We start from the raw sequence: 14,291 nt of genomic DNA, 5'->3' as shown, positions 1-14,291 counted from the left end.
CAAACATCAAGGACCTTGACAAAGTTGGCCTGAAAGCTTTGAGTTGCCTAGGAGATAGTGCAAAAGTTCCTTAAACTGAGTTGTGTATAAGAGCTAATATTAATTTCTAGACCCTATACATAGTAGTACAAAACAAAATTCAAACTATGTGGATTTTTAATTATGGTTCCATTTTATTTCTTTAGCATTTTCCTTTTAGGAGAAGGAATACTGTGTTTTAGACATGATTAATTTGACCTGCTGCGATGTGGTTACAAGCAGCTGTTATTTTCAGGGCTTAATAAAAAATAAAACTAAAGCAGGAGAGAGAACATCTCCTACATCTCTATCACTCATATTGTCAGAGACAAAGGCTGTTTAATCCCCACATCACTTAGTATCAGTCTAGCCCAATACCAGCCCCAAGAGTGATAGATACCAGTGGGCCTAATGCACAGATAAGAGAAAGAGGAAAAAACGAAAGAGAGAAGGGAATGATGGAATGGGTACTGAAAAATAATGGTAATTAGTCAGTACTTACTGGGCACTGAAAATGTGCTAGATACTGTGCTAAATGCTTTACATGGACATTTGTTCCTCAGAACCACCTAAAACAGTACTGTTATCAGCCATATTTTATGTTTGAGAAAATTTTTGGTCAGAGGGGTTTCATAACTTGCCCAGGAAAAATTTAGCAGTGCCAGGGCTGGAACCATGTAGTCTGATGGAAGCTTAACCATATTTGGGCATCTTACCTCTCTAGAGTTTAGGAAGAGAGGTAGTGAGAAGAGACAGGTGAGAAAAACAAGGAAGGAAAGCCCAGAGTAAGAACTGCTTTAGCTATGCCATAGGTTGTATGGTCTGCACAGCATGGTCCTATATTCCAGCTATTCGAGACTTTTCAATGGGATGTAAGCTAGTGACCTAACTCCAACATTCCCTGTTCCCAAAGTGGGGCAAACACCATAAAGAAACCATATGACTACATGTAAATTCAGAGAAAACCCTGCTGTATAGTGTCTGGCCATGTTACCCTGGCTGTGGACAAAGCCCTCCCACACAAGCTATTTACGTGGAAGATTAAAATGTAAAATTCCATAGCACTCTAATTGTAGTCCAAGCACTAAAAACAGAAGTCACCCACACACCCATTTGCAGGTGCACTGATTTTCTATATGAGAATATACTGGGCAGTCCACATTCATCTCAAATTGTGGAATTACTTAGAAAAAAAATTAATGAATCTCAGCACACACTTTTTAGTGGCACTTTCTCCCAGAGGTTAGATCCATAATCCTTGTGTGGAAGCAATGATTAGCAGAAATAATTTTATTTATCAAGCTAAACATTCTTCCATCTCTACAGAGGCATTTACTGAGTCGTACAGACAGTTCAATTAAAATGCAATTATCCCACGGAACTGCTATGTCTGTTCTGGAGGCAGTTATGTCTGATGGATGAGACTCCGGCCTGGGAAGTGGGGAACTGGGCATTGTGTAGGCATGCAGTGCTATTTATTGAGGGACCTCAAAGAAATGGTGACCTATGTAGGACTCAGTTTTCATGTCTATAAAATGCAATGAATACTTCCCAACCTTTAAATAATCTCTTAAAGATGAGAGGACAACTAAGACCAAATCAGTGGAGCACTTTGAGTTCTCTGTCATCATCAGGAGCTGCTCAAATGCTGCCTCAGCCAAAGGGCTGTCTTTGATTCTCATAGCTTGAAAAGTTCTGTCTCTCTCTCTAACTTACAAATCATTCAGTTTGAATTTTATTATGGCCCTTAATATATTCTAGTTTGTTTCAAGTTATCTGTATAAATGTCTAATCTTCTCAAAGATTCTTGAAGGAAAAGAATCCTTATGGTTCTGGATCTCCATGTGCCTAAAACCATGCTTTACACATAGTGGGGAACTTAAAAAATGTTCGTTGCATTGCTGTCAGTCTGGGAATCGGGGCAGGGTTAATGGTTTCTTTGAGAAGTGCATTTTCAGTAGAGTTTTCCCCTCTAGACTGCAAACTTCCTGAGAGCAAGGACTAGGTTCACTTCTGTATCCCCAGCACCTAGCATAGAGCCTGGCACATTGTAGACATTTGAAATATGTGTGTTTGTAATGAATGAAGGAATGAGTGAATGAATGAGGAGAAACTGGGAATAGAAACCATATTATAAGAGACTACAACATATAGCAGATGAGGCCATATGGGTGGTTTATTGGAGAATTTTGACCAGGAAGGGAAAGGCTTGGATCGTAGAAAAGTTTAGGTAAGTATCATGATCATTATTATTATTAATTTTTTTTGAGGAAAACTAGCATGTCTGTATGCACTATGAAAAGGGCCTACCCTACCTGGAGCTGTGGTTTTATCTAGGTGTTCTAATTTCTGAAGCACTGTTATGGTAAACATTCAGTGATACTGAGCTAGAGGTCATGGGGGAGGGGGCCCATAAAGTTGTTGCTGTATGGCACAATGTACCAGCTGTGCCCTGGCAGAGAGAGATGGTCGGTGAGAGATGGCTGCTACCCTGAGAAGCAGCTGGAGGATCCTCAGTTAATTGCCACTTGGACTAGAGCATAGTTTTCTATGTCATTATAACAAATTACACTCCTCATTATGATACAGATTTGATTGTGTATGCATAGGTTATCATGTCCCTGAAAAGTTACAGTAACCATTTATAGCCTCAAATGAAGATGATAGTTTTGCCTTCAGTGCTGGCATTATAAAGAGACTCCACTGTACCAGATACTTTCAGCCTTGACTTCTTAGTCACAGCAGCCCATGACTTCAGAAATCTAAATTCCTCTAATTTGTCAAAAAAGACAGAGGCAAAGTATTGATCTTTTGACTTTAGGAGTATCATCCATTTGGTTTCAGTAGCTAAAAACCTGGGCAATTCTCCTTCTAAAAGCTATTGGACTGTTTAAAAATGATAAGCTATAAGTTCAAATATACTAAAGTATTCTCTGATCCTGGTAGAATCTGGCTGTATGTCACATATATTCTGAGGAGCATATGAAACATCAGAAAACCTTTTCTGGTCCCTCCTCTCCAAGGATGAGATTTTCCTTTCTGAGCTGGCATTATGGATCAATCTTATACTGCCTTGTATTACTTACTCATTTTATTTCCACTTACAAGCCCCAGCGACCACCTGGTAGACTGTAAATTCCTTGAGGGCAGGTAAAATTTGTTGGCATTCATTAAATTTTTCTTGATTTGAAAGCAAATAGCATGGTCTCAAATTGTATCTGTAATTTGTCTGAAGATCACAGAACTCTCTGGGACGTATGGTGATGTTTTAATAAGAAATGTCCTAGACTATTGGCCAAAGTTCAGCATATTTGGAAAATGACTTTTTCTCCAGTGATGTTTCAGTTTAAGATCGATGGATGATTTATCTGTTTTCAAGTTCAGTCTGGCCCAAGTCATTTGGTTGCTGTGGCTCTTCATACTTCACCTCCTCTAATTTATTAGCCTTGCCAACTTCAATTTTACTGGAGAGGGGATATTGGGATATTCACTTTGATGCCAAACTATAATTTTAAAAATTCTTATTGTTAAAGGATTTTTGCTGATACTTTTGACCCAATTAAGGCTTAGGTAGTTTTCAGCTAATTTCCCCATTACAGCCAAAATCCAACTTGTAAAACTTGCAAAAGAAGTCTCTGAGGCAGATACTCATGGATATAGCCTTGTTCTTCCTGTCCTATCTTAATAAGCTAAGTAAAGCTGTTTATGGATGATGGAACAGCTGCCAGATTCCACCCCCAAGGTGACAGCAGCTCAGCTGTGGGAGAAGTGATTCTTAAAATTTGCATATTCTCTGTATACATACAGTAGGCATATATATAGATACACATCCTTATTAATTTTGAAAATGACATTTCAAAACCCTACTTGCCTACTCAATTCTTTTGCATGAAGAATGGGTGGAGGACAGGTAGATGTGGAAACAAAATGGATTAGAGCAAAGCAGAGTAGATGTGGAAGGACCAGGTGGGAGATCATTGTGTTAAGCAAGGTGGGAGGTAATGGCAGCAAGGACTAGGACAGTTTCAGTAGAGATGGAGGAAAGGAAACCAACTTGAGGTTATTTTGAGATACAATCTAAAGGACTTGGTGACCAATTGGATGAGGGAAGTGGGGGAGAAGGAAGGGATAAGGATGAAGTCTCTGCTTCTGGTTTGGGCTAAAAGGTGGACAACAATGCCATCCACTGAGATAAGATATGTAGAAGCCGGTTCGAAGTGAAGAAGCAGCCGATTAATTCAGTTTCCTAGGGGCTGAGGTTGAAATGCCTGCAAAACGCCCAGGTGGGGATGTCCAGAAGACAGTTGGATATACGGTATTAAGGAGCAAAATAGAGGCTGGAGATAATGATCAGAAGTCATCAGCATATAGATGATGATTGAAGCCACAGGAGTGAATAAGGTTTCCCAGGGAGAGGACCTCAAACAAAACAGGAACATCTGGAGGATGTACAGTGGAAGAACACCCAGCATACACAGAGATAGGTAAGAAAAGTTACAAAGTACAGTGCTGAGAAAGGCAAAGAAAGATGAGCGCCTCAGAGTGGCAAATGCTTTTGAGAAGTCAAAGGAGGTAATGATTGAAAAGCATCCATTAAATTTAGCAATCAGACCATCTTAGCAAGAGCTGGTTTCTGGAATGGTGAAAGCAATAGCAAGATGGAAGGGAGCCGGGGAGTTGGTGAGAGCAGAGGGAAAGGAAACATTTAATATTCAAAACTCTTTCAAGGAGTTTGGCTGTGAAGAAGAGTAAAGGGACAGGAAAGCAACATCTGAGGACCACAGGATTTTTGTGAATTGTTGTATTTTAATGGGAGAGACTTTAGCATATTTTGAATGCTGACGGGAAGGAGTCACTAAAGATGAAAAGAATGGAGATGTGAGGTGGGAACAGGGTGGAGTGTGGGTATTCAACACAGAGAGAGCCTTGACAAAGCTCAAAGGGATGGATCCAGAGCAGCACAGGAGCAGGCAGTCTTCTTGCATGGTAACAAGGTCTCAAGTAGCTGCCATGAAGAATGGGAGAAGGAGCTAGAGTGCCTCTTACCTCTTCCATTCAGGTACCAACTGGCTATACTATACATAGTTCATCAAAGATGCCCTTTTCAACCACACAGTGTTCAAAAGACTGTTGTGTACAAATGTAATCTGAAAAATTACTGTTGTGAAATAATTACCCTAAAATTGAAGTAGTATATAAATATAAAATAGGCTAAATTGACATTTTTGTAAATTAACATTTCTTAACATTTTTAATGTTCTTTAAAGAATAATCTACATGGAACACTGGCATAAGCCACCTTTGCTAAAGGAGGACTAGCCAAACACCATCACTAGCACTCCCCATGGGACCATGAGTACAGAAGCATGCCTGGTGAGGATCATGAAGAAGTCTCTCCTGGCTCCACCAGCCAGACCATGACAGCATGGGCCAGACTAGCTGTGGTGACACTGATCGCCACCCTTCCTCTTTTTCCTTGCTAACAGAACCATGATTTTGTTCACTTCCAAAGTAAATAGTTGTTTAGGCCTAAGAGGTGCATCTTGAGTAGTTCAAGCCAATTTTGTTTATGAATGGGCATGAGCTCAATTCTTGCTGATAAAACTAAAAGGGAAAGTCTGCTGGAAAAGTTTTTCTCACTCTTGAAAAAAGTGGTACAATACAAGGAAGAGAATACCATTTTCAATCTTTGAATTTGCTTAATTACCTGGAACTATGCAGTCATCAAGAGATCATGAGGTAAGCCAGCTGAGGAGGACAGGGGATGTGCTCAGGATAACAGAAGAAAAGACAGAGGAACTAGGTCCTTCAGGGCTGCCACTTGAACTGTTCTATTAACCAACCCTGGAACTACCTTACCTCGACATTTCTTGTTATGTGAAATAATATATTTTCCTATTTTAATGCCACTTCTAATTACAATTGGTTAGTATGGCAGAATGAGACCAAAATGGTTGAACTGCAACAAAGAGAAACTGGAAAAAGACAGAAAATGAGAGAGAGCAAGTATTTTCTATTCTATGAATAAGAACAGTTTTATTAGATAATCCATGAAATAAAAAATAAGGGGGAAAGGATTCTGGTGGGAAGAAAGATTAGAAAAAAGACAAATAAAGAGTATGAGATAAGTTCCACTAATGTCTCTTTTGCCCACTTCATCTTTCATGGAAATGGATTATATCGTCTAATGTCTCTTTTGCCCACTTCATCTTTCATGGAAATGGATTATATCATCTTTATTTCTCTAATTCTCTGTGTGTCACTGATCATTAACTTTTACTTCTCAGTCTGTGACTCATTCTGTATCAGATGTCAGAATTCTACTAATAGCTCCTGGGAGAGAAAAATACAAATCCTAATTACTCATTGAGGATAGCCACTCATTCTACAATCAGGCACTGGCAGCTCATTAGGTGGGCTAGATAGCCTTCCCCACTTCACAATGGAGGCAGTCCAGATACCTCCAGGGAAGAAATGTCTGTTTTACCAACCCCAGCGGCTCATCTACATCTAGGGATTTAAAAATCACCTTCTAAATCTATAGCACATACAATCCTAACCTTCACTACCCTGTAATCCTGTCCAAATGCCTCCAGAAGAGCTATATTTTAATGCCCCTCCACCTCTCCACCTATAGCTCCTACCTACCCCTGCCTATAACCACAAATTAATAGTGCCTCAAATGGGGCTAACCTTCAGCTAAATCAGCTCTCCTTACCATTTATTTCAATTCCGTCTATGATCTATGATCTAGACAACTTGGGGTCATCCTGAAGCCTCCTTTTCCTTCATTCCCCAATATCTCATTATTTCTTTCAAAGTGTCTCTCAGCTTTACGCACACATTTCACTCCCATTGTCTCCATCATAATCTAGATGCTCACATATCTCAACCACTTCAACCACACCTTAGCTCATGGTCTCTGGCTCTACTGTCTCCCACTTGCCACTCCCTTTGTCATGGTGCCACCTCTGCCCTCAGGAGCCTGCCCACAGTGGCTCTCACAGCAAGCCCCAGATCTTCTGGAGGGGTTTCAAGGCCCTCCCCAGTCTGGCTCCATCATATCCTTCTACCTTCTTCCAGTCAATCTGACAAATTGGACACTGTCACATACTCACACTGTGTTCTCCCAGCTCTGGGATTTCATCACGCTGACCTTCCCACTTGGGGTGTTCAGCATCCCCTGAATGTGCTTTCCTAAATCCTATTCATTCCTCTAGGCTCAGCTCAAATTTCACCTCCTCCCTGAAGATTTTGTGACCAGTCCAGTTCTTTCTTCTTTGAACTGATTGTCTTTAGCATACTCTTTAGCATCTGATTATCCTAATAAAGGTCCATTCTCTCCCTGACCAGGCCACGCTGCTTGTCAGAGAAACCATGTCCTACACTTCTTGCAGGCCCTCACAGTAGTAGTGAACTCCTGTAGGTAGGGATGAAACAACTATTTGCTAACTGAATAATCAACATTCAAGGGATACCTTGTCTCTTTTCTTACAGTTCTAGTAATTGAGGAGTCTAGGGAGGAGGCAGGGGTCAGCAATGTCCTGCAGCCTTTGGAAAGCATGACATGTACCCTAAAAGATATCTGACATAGCTGGAAGGATCCCATTTCTGCAACGGAGAAAACTATTTTCCAAAGACACATCACTGAACTGACAGTTCTTAACAACAAGGAACCACTGTGGGGGCCTGAGACAAGCATGGGCAGGGCAGTCCGGAACTACATTTACCACTGTGGCTTCCTCCAGTGGAGTCACTTGGTGCCAAGGGAGGTGGATGCGGCTTGTCCATCAGCATGCCAGATGAGGGGGCTCCTCCCAAAGGGACAGAGGGGATGGAGTAAGGGCCGGGGACACCGGAGACAGAGGGAGGGTACCCGGCCTTTGCTGCTTTCCCTGCTTCATACACTGTGGAGGGAGATCAAGAGCAAGAGAGATTACGTCGTCCCACCCTCCACAACCCTCACACCAAAAATCCCTGAGGATGCACTTCAGGGAGCTCCTGGATGTGTGTATGTGCATGTGTGAGCATTTGTTCTTCTAGAACTGAACTGATTCACCAGAATCACTCTCCCCCACTCCCTTGGACTCTCCAGCTCCACCAAATGGCAACGACAAAAGGAATTACAATGTTTAGTACCTGGCAACTAAGTAATTAAGTGGTTCTGGGAGCTGTCACAGCAGCATCCCCAGTGACAGCAGCAGCCCACTCTTACCCACACTGTCTGGAGGCAGCCTAGCACAAGGACTGCCCAGGGCTGCTTCAAGGAGGATCCTGAACCTTCTCTTGAGAAGGAAAGCAAGTAATGGGCTTGCACATGGTCCTTGCTCTGTGATTTCAAAAGCAGAGCAAATAACCTGAGTCTTCCTAGAAACTGCTTTAATCCTGAAGACACTAAAGATACCTGGTGTGCCTCTCTCTTTCAAGATGTGTTTGGTTTATGGGAGGGGTACCAAACTTAATGTCTATATGGGCTTGGCCAGTAAGGTAAAAATTGTGAATCCTCAAATAAGAACTAGGCCCTATTGTGGCCCATGTCATCACGGGAGTAAATAAAACAAATCTGTGGCTGGGTGGGTTCCCAAAGGCCACAGTTTGCACACTCTTCTTATATAAAAAGGAGGTTCTCTGCATGGGAAGGGAATGACCAGAGAAGATTTCCTCTAGTTTGAATGCCCCAGGCAGACGGAACAGTCTTACCCCACAACCTCACCACGCCAAACCTGCCCTTCCATTTTATCAATAGTGTCCATGAGAATTCCAAATGCATGGAGTGACAGATATCCATGGATAAGAAGTGTGGAGAGGTGTATGTAGGTGAAAAGGCAAATGAGAATGGTCATCCCTGAGGCCAGGGGCACCCAGCGGAGAAGAGAGTCTGGAATGACCAATCTTGGGGGTGGCAGGACAGGAGGTGGAGGAGGAACCCAGCGCACACAGCTGTCAGGTAGAGAGGTAGACATTTCTCTCGATCGCTCTGTCTCCCCAGCGGTCACTGTACTCACAGGCTTGAGGGCAGCAGCAGGAATCTGGGCAGCATGGGCAGCGGACATAGCAGCAGCAGCTGTGAGGGCAGCACTGGCACCAGCAGATCCCCACCAGGACGAAGAAGAGGAAGACGCCCAGGAGCACCAGGCCAACAAACACCCACTCTGGAAGGATGCACAAAGAAATCCACACTCGAGGCAGCCCACCTCCAGGGCAGGGTGCACTCTGATTGGCATCTCCCGGTGAAAGGGGGAGAGGAGGAGGGACCTAGGGAAGAAAGCTTCTCTCAACAGGAGACAGAGCCCCAACACTCAAGAGGAACTCTGAGAGTCAGGAGTGCAGACCCTCAGTCCCGGGGAATGGAGAAGAGGGAAGAAGGTTATCTATGTTACATTGGGTACATGTAATAACCGGCACAAAACAATGTGGGGATTTCAGAGTCCTGTACTGGGGAAAGGATTTACACTATTGACCGTAGCGTCAGAATAAGGATGGGACCACAGCTGAAAGAATCCTGGCTGGTGGGAAGGACAACCTTGTCTGCTGGGCTATGAAGTGGTGGGTTCTGTGAATAGTTATTTTTATTTTTTTATTTTTGTCCAGTTAATCCTCTCTATAAAAGTCTAAGTCCTGAGGAAACAGTCTCTATGTCTAGGGGTCTAGATGTAGTTTATAGTTAGGTGGTTCCAGGCCCCTTATGTAATGTATTCACCTGCTTTCCCTGCTGATTGCCCCTAGAACACCTTTCCTGTACTCAGCACCAGTTCTGAGATCCAAACCTTTTGCTTATACCGGGACAACAATCCATGGCTAGAGAAAACTAGAGACGTGGTCTCCATAGAGAAGACACTGTCCCCGTAAACAGAGAATGAGTTTGGTTTGATCACACTCAAGCTGCCCATGCTAGGCAGCCAACCTAGCCAAGGGCTCAAGTGGCTCTGAGCTTGGATAAATGGCAAGGCTGACATGTATATCTGGGTATGTTTGTTAACTCCGCCTCTTTCACAGCTCTGCCAGAAGCTGAATGTGAATTCCGTTTCATTTGCCCATCCAAAAGATTAAGAGAAAGGAAATAAATTGCGAATGGCTTAGATAAAAATTACTGTGGCCCTCAGGTGACTTGTCTCAGCATCATACTTTAGAGACTTGGCTACAGGACCCAACTTCCCCCTGGAGGCCTGGACAGACTGGGGAGAGCCATGCTTTCCTTTAAAAGCCAAAAAGACTAAAGCAATTCATTTTGGTTAAAAGCCATCTATCCCAAATCCCTTTACAATGAACCTCAAGCACACATTATTTTTCTTAGATTTTGATTATTAAATATTCCTTCAATTAAATGGACATTCCTGGGAGCTTGAGAATATGATATTTTTATCAAATAATGGGTTGTATAATAATGGTTAACAAAATGACTTTGTTTAGATCATAATTTCCTCAGAGAAGAAACAAACAACATGTTTCCTGAATGTCCCTCCTCACTAATCTTTCTGAAATACATTCAAATTAAACAGGTCAACGTCTCTTCAGTGAGGGAATGGGAAGGCCTTGTACCTGGCTGGAGTGGCCTGGAGAGCATTCATGCCGAGGACAATCGATAGCAGAAGGCTTTGGCCTAAGCCTTAGTAACAACACAATAATGCAACACAGCCTGAGATAGATATGAGCTCTTAGGTTTAGATGAGCTGTATGAAGTGGTGGCTACAACTTGGGTCAAGCAGTCAAGGATAAGACTGGAAAATTATATGTGAGAAACAAAAGAATATTATCTGTGAAAGGATTCTTGGAATCAAAGGGAGGGAAATTTAGCCATATGGGGCCAGATATGAAAAACACAGTAACTCTTTCTTGAGACTGGGACATGTAACAAGCACTGCAATGTAACATTGTTTTTGTGATGAACAAATGCTTACAAATTGAGGGAATTCTGGATAGGGGGATTACAAAGAGGCATACATTTGTGTCCTTGGGAGCAACATCAGTAAAAAGAATGTCTGTGTTTGGGTTGGCCCCCTAATGGAAAGGGACTAGAATTCATAGACGAATAATTAGTGAAGCTCAATGGTGAAGACTCTGGATGTTTTTAAAAATTTGAATTAAGCTAAAAACCAATACCCGGGGATATTTTGTATCTCTGTTGCTATTAGGCAGCTCTTAAAACTTTGGCAGAAATCCTCCAAGACAAGACTAAATCATCCCTTTTCCTACTGTTTGAGTTTAGATATGTTCTTCCCCACAGTTCATTCTCGCTTCTCTCTGTGCCTCCCTCAACTGCGGATCATAAAGCTGTACCAAACTGATGTTGGCTTGTCTAGGCTGGTGGATTCAGCTGAAGGTACATAAAAAGACAGAGATGTATATTTGTCCCAGATGTCCTTCACATATGGTCCGTGGACCCGTAGGGACTCGAAGGGACTAATAAGTCCCTGAAATTGTGTACAAAGTAATGTAGGTCTGCAAATTTTTATTTTTCAAGGGAGGAGGGGTACATAGCTTTCCTAAGGTTTGAAAAAAAAGTTTGAGGATGTTATAAAAGGCAATTCAGAGTAACATGGTTGTACAATAATGAATCGGTGAACATATAACTTAGGAAATAAGGAAGGCAGATAAATACTGATTGTATTAAAAATACTTTTAGGTATATGGGTACAGCTCAAACACTGAAATGGAGATTGCCAAAGAGCCTGCATGCCTGACACTGAAGGACTGGGTTGCCATCTCAGCCTATTTTTAATTATCATTATTCTTTTAAGGCCTAGTAATAGAAGGAATGCAATTTAAAAGCCCTTCCAATGGGTTTAGTTAATCCTGGAAAAGATCACAGACATATAGACAAATGTGGCAATAAAGTAAAGAAGCAATTAGCGACTAATGCAGAAGCAAGACAGATGGAATAACAGCAAATCAAGCAAATAAAGAGTTAAATGACCGAATACCTGGCATAATCTCCACAGCAAAACTGGGCAAGAGATCAGCAAGCAGCCCTGTCCTGCCTAGAAGAAGTGGAAGGAAAAGAAGAAGGAAAGTGGTTATTCCAAAGGAAAACATAGCCTAAAGCCTGGCTCCAGTTGGTACCATCCATACGTGGGGCCATTAGTGCATGCTCTTTGTGGTATGAGAAGCACATCACCAAAGCTAGGCTGAGACAAGAGAATGACTTTCTCTGTCAATCTTTGGCAGCCATCTAAGTGAACTCTGCACCTAAACTAAGCGGAAGCAGAAACAGAACTTTCTCTCCAACTATTTATAGGAGGAGGAAATCTCTGCTTGAGCAGACTGACATACACTATCTCCATTCATTTATACATCCGTCTCCATACACTTCATTGGAAAGTCAAGCCCGTCTGTATCCAAATGTTCAATCTACATTTTCATACATCCATACACAGTCCTATGTCCATATAAAAACAAAAGTACATATTTGGTTTTAACTCAGAATTATCTCACTACATGATTCTATTTGTGGCCTAAAGATATTTCAATGATTAAAATTTTCAAAGGCAAGGGAAAGATAAAACTAGATCAGTTACACATTCCTCTACACTCCTTCTGGCTTCTGAAATACACTGTACATATGTAGATGGTATGCCTTTTCCATATGGCACCCACAGCTGGCATTATATGGACCCAAGTGCCTTCTGCATAATATGGCAAAGAAACTTAAAAGCTGGAGTCAGAACAGGTGCCCCTCAAGGGCTCTGGGAAGCAAAGAGCTGTGCAGGAAACGAGAGGCTGGAAGATGTAAGGGAGCAGATTAGTCTGTTTTAAAACTAGCCTGATTTACAGAAAGACATGATGAATGCTTTCATCATGTTCTCATATCAAGGTGAAGTCCTGTTATGAACTTCTGCCCCTGACATTATATCTCTACCACACCGAAGCCTTGCTAATAAACTAGTAGTACTGTAAACAACTAGCAAATTTCCCTCCTTTCAGACTTGTGATGATGGTAGAAAGTCACTGTAGCACCTAAACATGCAACTAAATTCTACTTCATTTAGGTACCCGACATATACCTCTAGAACAGCACCATCCAACAGAAATATAATGCAAGCAATGTGGATAATTTTAGCTTTTCTAGGAAGTACAAAAAAAGTAAAAAGAAACAAAGGAAATTAATGTGGTACTATTTTTAGTTTATGTGACTATCACTAAAATATTGTCATTTCAAGGACTTAGTAGACACATGTTGCTATTGGACAGCACAGCTCTGGCGATCTGTTTCATGCATATAGATATGGCTCATTTAGAAAACAATTCTTCATGTTAAAGTTTGTTGAGGTGCATTAGAGAAAAGTTTACTCGTGTGTGGTTCATATTTTAAATCTAAGGTCATGGTTGGTCACTTGTCCCTTCCTCTATCAAGTCACCCACAGAAAAGAAGCTCTGACAAAGACCAAAGAAAAAGCGGCTCCTCCAGGACACTAGGGGAGTATGCTGGAGCTGGGGCAAGATTTAGTGAGCAGGGTAGAGGGGTCTTTGCTCACTTTTTCTTGGCTCTCCTCAACTCTACAAGGCCAGTGTGGTAACATGTGTCCTAGTCTATGTGGGTGATGGTCCCATATTTAAAAAGCTAATGGGGACCAGAGTATATTCCAAGGTAAGGAAGTATGGGATGGGTGACTTAGGCCAACTCTGCTTTTGGCCTTGGCAAATACAGCTTCCTTCTTTCTGTCCCCCATCTCATGCAGCTGACATGGTAAGATTGCTCTGCTGCTTGCAAGGTCTCTTGGAAGGACAAGTAGGAGTCAAGTGGGACATTGGAAAAAGGTGTCTTCTCAGGCTAGTCTTTGACCTAAGCCTTCATAAAAGACTAAGAGATGCCCCTAAGGCTTACGCAGTTCCCTAGGGTAGGAAACTAGTAAAGATTTGGGGCCAAAGCTTGAGAAAGTGATTAAGAGACAGCATGCATTGGTCTCCTCTGAGTGTTCTCTATAAAAATATCTTGGAAACTCAACGAGGTAATAAACACCTAGTCAAAGATTTGGGAATTTGGGCTCCTGGAGATTTCTTGAAGACCAGGCAATAATCAATGATCAAGAAGTCAATACATACTTTTTTTTAGCAATCCAGTTATCAGATATGTACTTGATGGTGGATTTTTATTGTGTTTTTTTTCAATCTGCATAATTTGCACTTGTAAATATATATCTTGGTGTATCTTGTAAAATCAGAAACTTTGCTAGTGTTTACTCTCCACTTCTCAAGATTACCAATGTTTTAAACATCTCTGGATATGCTATGGTCCAAATCATTACTTAAATTCATGATAGAAATGTAATTGATGA

At 41.7% G+C, this 14,291-nt stretch overlaps 1 protein-coding gene across 15 annotated transcripts in view; it reads right to left on the bottom strand.

The window, feature by feature from the left end:
• Positions 1-14,291, bottom strand: part of ILDR2 (immunoglobulin like domain containing receptor 2) — a 61,989-nt gene that overhangs the window by 14,424 nt on the left and 33,274 nt on the right. For 5 of the 15 annotated variants that reach the window (XM_054526101.1, XM_002809840.5, XM_054526126.1 and 2 more), the window contains exons 4-6: positions 11,940-11,996; positions 9,024-9,170; positions 7,749-7,925 (exon numbers count right to left, since the gene is read on the bottom strand). The exons of 3 other annotated variants lie outside the window; for them this stretch is intronic. In XM_054526101.1, the coding sequence (XP_054382076.1) occupies positions 7,749-7,925; positions 9,024-9,170; positions 11,940-11,996 (381 nt within the window). The remainder of the gene's footprint in view (positions 1-7,748; positions 7,926-9,023; positions 9,171-11,939; positions 11,997-14,291) is intronic. 7 more of the 15 variants (XM_054526158.1, XM_054526143.1, XM_054526152.2 and 4 more) reach the window with 3 other exon arrangements.

The sequence above is a fragment of the Pongo abelii genome, chromosome 1 (assembly GCF_028885655.2).
Source record: "Pongo abelii isolate AG06213 chromosome 1, NHGRI_mPonAbe1-v2.0_pri, whole genome shotgun sequence".
Classification (NCBI taxonomy): Eukaryota; Metazoa; Chordata; class Mammalia; order Primates; family Hominidae; genus Pongo; species Pongo abelii.
Note: the sequence above shows the minus strand (reverse complement) of the source record. Positions and strands in the feature narration are given on the sequence as shown.